Raw genomic sequence first — 8341 nt, 5'->3', positions numbered from 1 at the left:
TGCGGCTGCTTCCACCCCTTTCCTCCAGAAGTCCCTCGAGTGGGCATTGTGCCCGCCCTGAGCAGGGCAATGGGGGCCCTTCAGCCTTGCCTTGGGGAGCTTCCGGCCCAGTTCCAGACACCAGGGCCCCAGAATGTCCCGGACCCAGAGTCATGGGGCAGACGCATTCTCTCAGTGTGAGCTCACAGGAGCACACCCATCCATCCATGCCTGCTGCCGCCTTCTGGAAAGTGCGGTCCCAGGGCCTTCCAGCCCATGTAGGAGGTGAGAGGAGCCAATTCGATGAAGCCCAGGGTTCCACAGGTCTATAAACGCCCTTTCCTTCCCAGCCATGGAGCTGCTGTTTGTGCCTGATGAAACAGTAATGCAGGCCTAGACTGCCTCAGGGTCAGGCTGGTGTCTGCGAAATCCTCACCAGTCACCTCCCAAGTCCTCTGACCTGTGGGCAAGACCGAGACCGTCAGGGAGGGGGCTTCCTGGCCAAGAAACACTAGCTGAGCTTGTAACCTTTTTAGGTGAGCAGGCACTCAGCTGCTGCTGCTGGCAAGATGTTCTAGCCCAGACCTGCTAGAACCGGTTGGTTTCCTGCAAATATGAGGGGAGGGGACAACTAGGGCATATGGACACACACCCATACATCGGGCAAATGGGGTTACAGGTTCTCTGTGCTCGCTCTGTAATGGCTCCTCATAGGGCACGCGCTATATTATCCGAGGTGGCATGTTCTTGGGCTGATTCTTGCGCTTAGCGCCCCGGGGTCGCAAAGAGGACAGTGCTGGGAGGGATGATGGGTCTGAAGCTCCAGAAAACGAGCCTTAGCTGAACACCGGCAGGACCCAGTTCTGGTGGAAGTTTACTCTTGAAACTCCAGGGGTCCAAGGAGGGGCAAACTCACAGTGGATGCTATGGCTAAAGTTACCCTCGTTGCTAAGGTTAGTATTCTTAGACTCACCCCCAACCTAGAACCAGCAAGGGACTGGTGAGATCACTCAGGCCTCATCTAATCCTGGGAGAGCAGGAGGAGGAGCTGATCACAAACTGGCCCCAAGTTTCACACCAGGAAGGGATGCCCAGTCCCCTTCACCTGCACCAGCCCGGCGCTTCCCACAGCCCTGGCCTGACATGGCCAGGATGTAAAGTGGCCATGGCAGAGCTGGCACCAACCTAATAGTCATTAACCATGTGGCTGAAGCAGAGGTCTCGAAAAACATAGGTTGCCACTTCACGAGGGTCAGCAAGGCGGGCCCTGAAACTCAGGGTAGCCAGGGGGTAAATTCTTCCCCAAAGCCAAGTCTGGACTCTGGAGAGAGTGATCTGGATATAGCAGGGCTCCTCCCAGTCCACGGACACAGACTCCGAAGATGCCACCTGGATTTCTATAAGGAGCTGGCCCTGACCCTGGCTCAGAACATACTTTGATAGCCCGTGGTCTCAACACGCCAGGGCAAGCCTCCAGAACAAAAGTCTTAGGGACAGTCCCAGGGTTCCATTCTCTCATGCAAGCAAACACCTCCCCCCCCCTCTCCCCCCACACACACTCCAAGACTTCCAGAATACTAGAGCTGGGGGGTAACTCTTTCGGGGGGGGAGGGGGGAGAGACACTTAGAGGAATAGGAGATTGCTCACAGGCAACAAGCAACGCCATAACTTGAACCTAGGCCTCTGAATTGCCATTCCAGTACTCCCAGCACACACTTCCAAGAAAGCTTACAGGGGCGGGAGTGAAGAAATGATGCCTACACACAGGTTCCAGGCTTACCCCGAGGACAGAGCCTGGGCTTTGTGTTGGCTTGGGTCCTCACACCAGGAGCCAGATGGGCTCAGGCCTGCAACAGCTCATAGCCAAGAGGGGGAACGAAGGGGAAAACACTAGCTGGGGAAGGAACCCAGCCCCTGGCTTTCCTAAACGCAGATAGTATCAGCAACCCTTCTCTCAGAGAACCAGGAACACGTGTTTCCACACCGTCCTGACAAAGAAGCAAAAAAACAGGACCCCCCTTTTAAAGCCCCTAACGCCTGAGCTCAGCGCCCCGGCGGCTCCCACGCCGGGAAGTGGCAAGAGCCCATCCCAAGTTGACCCGAGGGGGGGGGGGGCGGTGGGATGGGGGGGGGGGGCAGGGTCTTGCCTCCACTGGGTCCTCCGGAACTAGCCACGGGGAAAGTGCCACGACCGACCGACCGTCCTGGTCTTCAGGCCCCTCGCCCCTGTGGGCAGACTGCGGGCGCTGCCGACCGGAGTCCACTTCCCGTAGGAGCCACACGGAAGTGCTGGCGCTTCTCGGCCCGCTCGATCCGTGGGGCCCGTGGGGTTAAGTCTGAGTCCCCGCCCGGCAAGGACAGGGAGCGCGGGGCCAAGGCGGCTCCGGCCGCGGGGTTAGGAGAGGGAGGAGAGGCGGGATCCTCCGAGAAGTGGATTCTCAGGCGTCCGCCCGCGGCCACTGCCAAATCGTCCCCTGCTCCCTCCCTCCTTCTCTCCCTCGAGGGATCGCTCCGGTCCAGAGTTCCGAGGATGGGGGTAGGGCGCGGTCAGCAGGAAAAGCCAAACCCTGGAGGGGCCGTCCGCGAACGTCCAGACTCTCCCAGCCCACTGGCCAGCTCCGGGGAGAATCTGCCCCCGCAGACAGTGGCCCCAAGAGGGGCGTGGTGACCCGGAGTGGGGCGGAGGCATCGCGCGGAGCCTGCTAAAGGCTCCCCAAAGTTTCTCCCCCCCCTCTTCCAGGCTTCCTCCACCACCCCTCTCTTCCCTTCCTCCCGGCACCCCCCTAAGCAGCCCTCCGCCTTTCCTTCTCCCCCTCTCCCCCCCCCCCCCCCCAGTCCTCCCCTTTTCTCCTCTGCGCGTCTCCACTCCGCCCCCTCCCTCCCGGGCCCGTCTCCTCCCTTGCTCTTTGGGCGTCCGCTCCGTCAATCACCGCCGCCGCCGCGGGCCCCTGCCCGGCCCTCTCCGCCTCCCGGGCTCTTGGAGCGCCTCCGGCTCCCGTCTCCAGCCGCCCTGCGCTTTGCTTTGCGCGGAGCCGGGCGGGCGATCTGTCAGCGGAGCCAGCCGTGGGGGGGCCGCCCGGCCCGCCGGGGCTCGGGTTACCGGTGACTGACAGCGTCTCCATGGCGAATAATTTGACTCCGACTATTGTCTGGCGCGGGCAGGCCCCGGGTCAGATAACCAGACCAATCAGGGCGCGGGCCGCCGCGCCTCATGCCCGCTTAGAATAATATTATTAAAAAAGCGAGCGAGCTAGACGGGAGGGAGACCTAAGCGAGAAGCCAGCCAGCGAGGGACCGACGACCGGCGAGCGGATCCGCGGAGCATGCGGAGCGGCGCCCCGGGCGGCCCCCGGGCTGGGACCAGGGCGAGGGCGGGGCGGGCGGGCGCCGGGGCCCCGGAGCTGCGCGGGGGCCGCGGCCGACGCGGGGCCGCACTGCCGTGATCGGAGCTAGTTCGCCCGCTGAGAGCCAGCACCAGCGCCGGGCCGGGGAGCCCGCCCCGCCCGCCTCTCGGGCCCGGACCGCCCGGCGGGGAGGCGCCCATGCCGGACGGCGCGGCGCGGCGGTGAGGGCGCGCGGGCGGGGGCGCAGCCGGCACCATGTCCATGCTGCCCACCTTCGGCTTCACGCAGGAGCAAGTGGCGTGCGTGTGCGAGGTGCTGCAGCAGGGCGGCAACATCGAGCGGCTGGGCCGCTTCCTGTGGTCGCTGCCCGCCTGCGAGCACCTCCACAAGAACGAGAGCGTGCTCAAGGCCAAGGCCGTGGTGGCCTTCCACCGCGGCAACTTCCGCGAGCTCTACAAGATCCTGGAGAGCCACCAGTTCTCGCCGCACAACCACGCCAAGCTGCAGCAGCTGTGGCTCAAGGCGCACTACATCGAGGCTGAGAAGCTGCGCGGCCGGCCCCTGGGCGCCGTGGGCAAGTACCGCGTCCGCCGCAAGTTCCCGCTGCCGCGCTCCATCTGGGACGGCGAGGAGACCAGCTACTGCTTCAAGGAGAAGAGCCGCAGCGTGCTGCGTGAGTGGTACGCGCACAACCCCTACCCGTCGCCCCGGGAGAAGCGGGAGCTGGCCGAGGCCACAGGTCTCACCACCACGCAGGTCAGCAACTGGTTCAAGAACCGGCGGCAGCGCGACCGGGCGGCCGAGGCCAAGGAAAGGTACGAGTAAGTAGAGCCCCCTCCCCTTGGGCTCCAGGGAGGGGGTCGCATGGCATGGGTGGGCTTTAACTCCCAGGAGAGGCCTACACCGGGCCCTTTTTAGTCAAAGCCACGGCCCACGAGTGAATCCTGGCCTGACCCGGTGGCAGCGGGGAGACCCAGAGGGCAGAGATTTGTCTAAAGCGGGCAAAGCAATCGGGGAAGTTATTGGCTGACGCCCACCCGGGTCGCTTGTGGACAAAAAAAAAAAAAAAAATGGAGACGCAGTGAGCTTCCAGGCGAAAAGCAAGACAGTGATCCTGGGTCGCCTGCCAGCGGGGCTTAGCGGACAGAGCCTGAGAGTCCTCCGAAGGATTGAGTGCGTTTGGCCTGTCTGGGTTGCTGATTTCGGGAGGCTTAAGCGAATTCGCTAGCACTTGCAGCGCGTCTGCACTTTCCGTGGGCCTTACTCAGTGCTAGGCCCACTAACTAGCCTGGGATTGGAACTTCCCTGGTTTGACCTGAATGCGGAGGGTGGCCCGGACAAGAATTTTCCTTGTCTGGATAGAGGAGTTGACAGCAAGAATCTTTTATCCCGCATAGAAAGGACGAGGAGGCCAAAAGCTGGCAAGTGTCAGCTCTGGGAGAGAAGAGACGCCTATGCCCCTTTTTCTGCCTTGTTGGACCCAGCAGCCCTTCTCTGGCCTGCCATGCCCTGGACCCCTCTCTCCTTGGGTTTTACCCACCGTGGTGGGTAGGTCTAGGTCTGGGGTGAGCTGAGAGCAGTGGAAAGGCTGAGAGTGGCTTGTCCTCAGGGAAAGCAAAACTTCCTGAACTAGGCTAACACGGACCTAGGTCCTTGTGGATGCCAGCCCTGTGGCCCCTCAGAAATCCAAATCTGGCCAGGGGTGAGGATATGAGGGAGAAACCGATTGTGGGAGCAGAATCCAGCCTTCGGGCGACAGCAAAACAAGATCCCTGGAGTTGGTGGCACCCGGTGTATGTAAGCCAGAGTTTGCATGACTAGGGTTAGGTGGAAGTACTGAACAGTGGAACCAGATCTCTGCAGCGGGGGAGCACGTCAGGGGGACCCTAGTCTCTGAAACCATGAGGTTAAGGTGTCCACAGTTGTAGGGTATCAGCTCTGTGGGAAGTTCCCTTCCAGGAAAACGGGAAGAAAAGGCCTTGGGAAGCTGGTGAAGAAAAACTACCCAATATTTCAAACCTTCAAATCTGGCAGGGTTGCCAGTTAAAGGAAGGGCAAGGAGGTGGGTTCTCGCAGCTAGGGTCCCCTTCCACCCAGACTGGCATGCATCCAGACTCCTGAGGAACTTGGTTCTCGGGCCAGGCCCAGGTGAGGGCCACAGAGTCCCTCCTTTTCCTGGGTGACGGGAAAGTGTAGGCCTCTTCGTTCTCCTGTCCCCAATCTCCCATGAGCTGCCACCCAAGCGCCCGATTTCCAGTCCCCCAGAGGAAGTTCTCACTGTGCCACCAGGGGAAGGGGGTCCTGCATCTGTAGGGCTTGGTGGCTAGCTCCAACCAGGTGCCCCTCACCAGGCCTGCCAGTTTGGAGCTGGAGGGAAAGGACTCAGTTCCGGGAACCTGCCCGCAGTGAGGGGTTTCCCTCCAGCAGAGGAAAGGAAAAGGAGATGAGGGCCTCTGGGGTCCCCAACTTTAAGTGTCTGGTATCGAGGGCCCCTCCACCCTCTTGGCCCTACATCTACCCAGCCAACCCTGGATAGCAGAGCCAAGATGTGAAAAGCCAGACCAACTCCTGGGAGCCACGCTTCCCTACCCCTCTGCTCTGGGAAGGAGGGAGGGGGAGAGTGTTAGCAGGCCAATGAGGGGGGCAGAGAGGAGCAGGAATGATTTTCATGAGATTGAGAGCATGAGAGGTGGGGCGTTAGAGATGACACCGGGAGGAGAGTCGAGAAATCGGTGTTGAGAGATTGAGAACTGGCAGGAAGGAGAGCCCCAGGCCGGGCCAAACATAAGATGGTAGAAACCAAATACGCGGGCGGAACCCGGAGGCCCTGGCTCCCAGGAGGACGCAGGCTGGGGCTCCAGGTGCCGCAGCGCGGAGCCGCCTCCGTTTCCCCCGCTGACCCGCGCCCTTGCTCCCGCACTTGCAGGGAGAACAGCGAGAACTCCAACTCCAACAGCCACAACCCGCTGGCGGCGTCGCTGAACGGCAGCGGCAAGTCGGTGCTAGGCAGCTCGGAGGACGAGAAGACGCCGTCGGGGACGCCAGACCACTCGTCGTCCAGCCCCGCGCTGCTGCTCAGCCCGCCGCCGCCACCCGGGCTGCCATCCCTGCACAGCCTGGGCCACCCCCCGGGCCCCAGCGCCGTGCCCGTGCCGGTGCCCGTGCCAGGCGGAGGCGGCGCGGACCCGCTGCAGCACCACCACGGCCTGCAGGACTCCATCCTCAACCCCATGTCAGCCAACCTGGTGGACCTGGGCTCCTAGAGCCCCACCCGCCCCGGGGCACGGGCCTCCGCGGCTGGCGCCAAGGACTGAAAGAGGCCGCAGGGACTGAGAGACCCGCGGGCTAGCGGGCAGAACCGCCCCATTGGTGTTGCGGATGGCCCTCGGGTTTGGCCTTTGCTGGGAATTTTTTTTCCCCCCCAACACGTTGGTTTTTGAGATCCTCTGGAGACCTGGGACTGGGTCTTGAACCAGGGAAGGGAATAAATTATACACAGTTCTTATGCTCTCTCTCCTACCTTCTCTCTGCTTCTCTTTGTCTGTTCTCTCTTCCCTCGCACTCTCTTCCTTTCCCTTTCTTCTCTTCTCTCTTTCTCCCTTTCTTCTCTTCTCTCTTTCTCCCTTTCTTGCTTTCCCCTTCTTTACTCTGCCTCTGTTTCCCTTTATATTTCTGGCTTGTCATTTCTCACCAGGTTTCTGTTTCTCTGTTTCTCTCTGATTGCCTCTCCTCTCTCCCAGCCTCACGTATCCTGGCCCTGGGTCTGTACCCCTCAGTCTTTTCCCCCTGCCTGGCCTTCTGACCCCCACCGCCACACCTGGATTTCGGAGGTTGGGGGTAGGAGGGGAAAAGCAAAGGAAAGACAGCCTTTGAATGCAGGCCATCTCCAGCGGCCCTCCCAGAGGGCTCGTTGGGGCTGCAGGTGTCAGCTTTGCCCTAGTAACTTCATTGAAAGAGAAAGGGCAGTGGTGAGAAGGCCCCACCGGCCCCCTTACCCCCCACCTTCCCGCTGGTCGACTTCTCTCAGCGAGGCCCAGCCCTGCACTCTCCTCTTCCTCCCTGATCGTGACCACAGTGCTCCCGCCAGAGCGTGCCTCCCGAGCCTCGGACTTGCCATCTCCCTGTCGCGCCCTCATGTGAATGTTCTTCAGGAAATATTTCTGCTTTTATTTTATAATAAAATTAGAAATGATAAATATATATGGATATACACCACGAGGACCATGAGCCACGAGTGCAACAGTGTCTGATTACCCTACCGGGACTGGACACTCCGGCGGACCATTCTGGGCAGGGATGCCCCGAGTCCCAAAACCCGGGGACACCTTCCCACAGGTGCACACACGGTGTGGAAGTGGAAAACTCAAAACTCAGAACCCTCCTCCAAAGCCCTCTGGCTTTTCTTGTCCAGGGAGCTCTGGGAGAGATGGGGGAGGGGGCGGCCCGCTCCTCCTTCGGACTCCTCTCCCCCCCACAGGCCAAGCGGTGCCCTCACCACCTCTCTGTTCACCTCCGGGGAGGAAATGGGAGTCTGTGCGGAGTGTGGGCACCGTGTTTGGAAATACCGAGAATGGGGAACAGATCGGGTCGTGGTGGTTTCCTGAATGGGCGCGCTCCTTAGTGATGATCGCAGTTCCCAGAACCAGACCCGACCGATCCTGGGCAGATTCCCTGGCCACAAGGGCAGCCGCTCATCTAGCCTTGAAGCTGGAGAAGTCTTGTGGGTGGCCGTAGAGCAAAGTCCTCCAAGCTCAGAAAACAACAGCGTTCTGGAGTGGAGAAGAACGGGTGGGGAGGGGAGAAGTCAGAGGAGACTCGGGGAGGCTGGCCCCACGGGCCAGGCGGGTGTTGTAAATGGAGGCAAGAGGGCGCCTGGGCTTGGCGGGCCAGCTAGGGGCGCACCTCCTAGCGTCGTGTGCCCTGGGCGCCTCTGTGACAGTAAATTAATCTGCAGCCATCCCTCCCCTCTGAGGGATTGAGCCCCCTCCTCTCCTATAAAGCAACCCGTCTAGCCAGT

At 61.2% G+C, this 8341-nt stretch overlaps 1 protein-coding gene across 2 annotated transcripts; it reads left to right on the top strand.

Moving 5' to 3' along the window:
• The first annotated feature begins 2843 nt into the window (after window positions 1-2843).
• Window positions 2844-7520, top strand: SIX2 (SIX homeobox 2). 2 transcript variants are annotated; one of them, XM_084901021.1, is made up of 2 exons: window positions 2844-4145; window positions 6251-7520. In XM_084901021.1, exons 1-2 carry the CDS (start codon window positions 3580-3582, stop codon window positions 6585-6587), a joined length of 903 nt encoding a protein of 300 aa, XP_084757147.1. In that variant the 5' UTR covers window positions 2844-3579; the 3' UTR covers window positions 6588-7520. The 2 variants fall into 2 exon arrangements, with proteins under 2 accessions (XP_084757147.1, XP_084757148.1); XM_084901022.1 differs by having other exon boundaries at window positions 2847-4139.
• The last annotated feature ends 821 nt before the right edge of the window (window positions 7521-8341 follow it).

This window comes from Pipistrellus hanaki, assembly GCF_964339955.1.
Source record: "Pipistrellus hanaki genome assembly, chromosome: 12".
NCBI lineage: Eukaryota > Metazoa > Chordata > Mammalia > Chiroptera > Vespertilionidae > Pipistrellus > Pipistrellus hanaki.
Note: the sequence above shows the minus strand (reverse complement) of the source record. Positions and strands in the feature narration are given on the sequence as shown.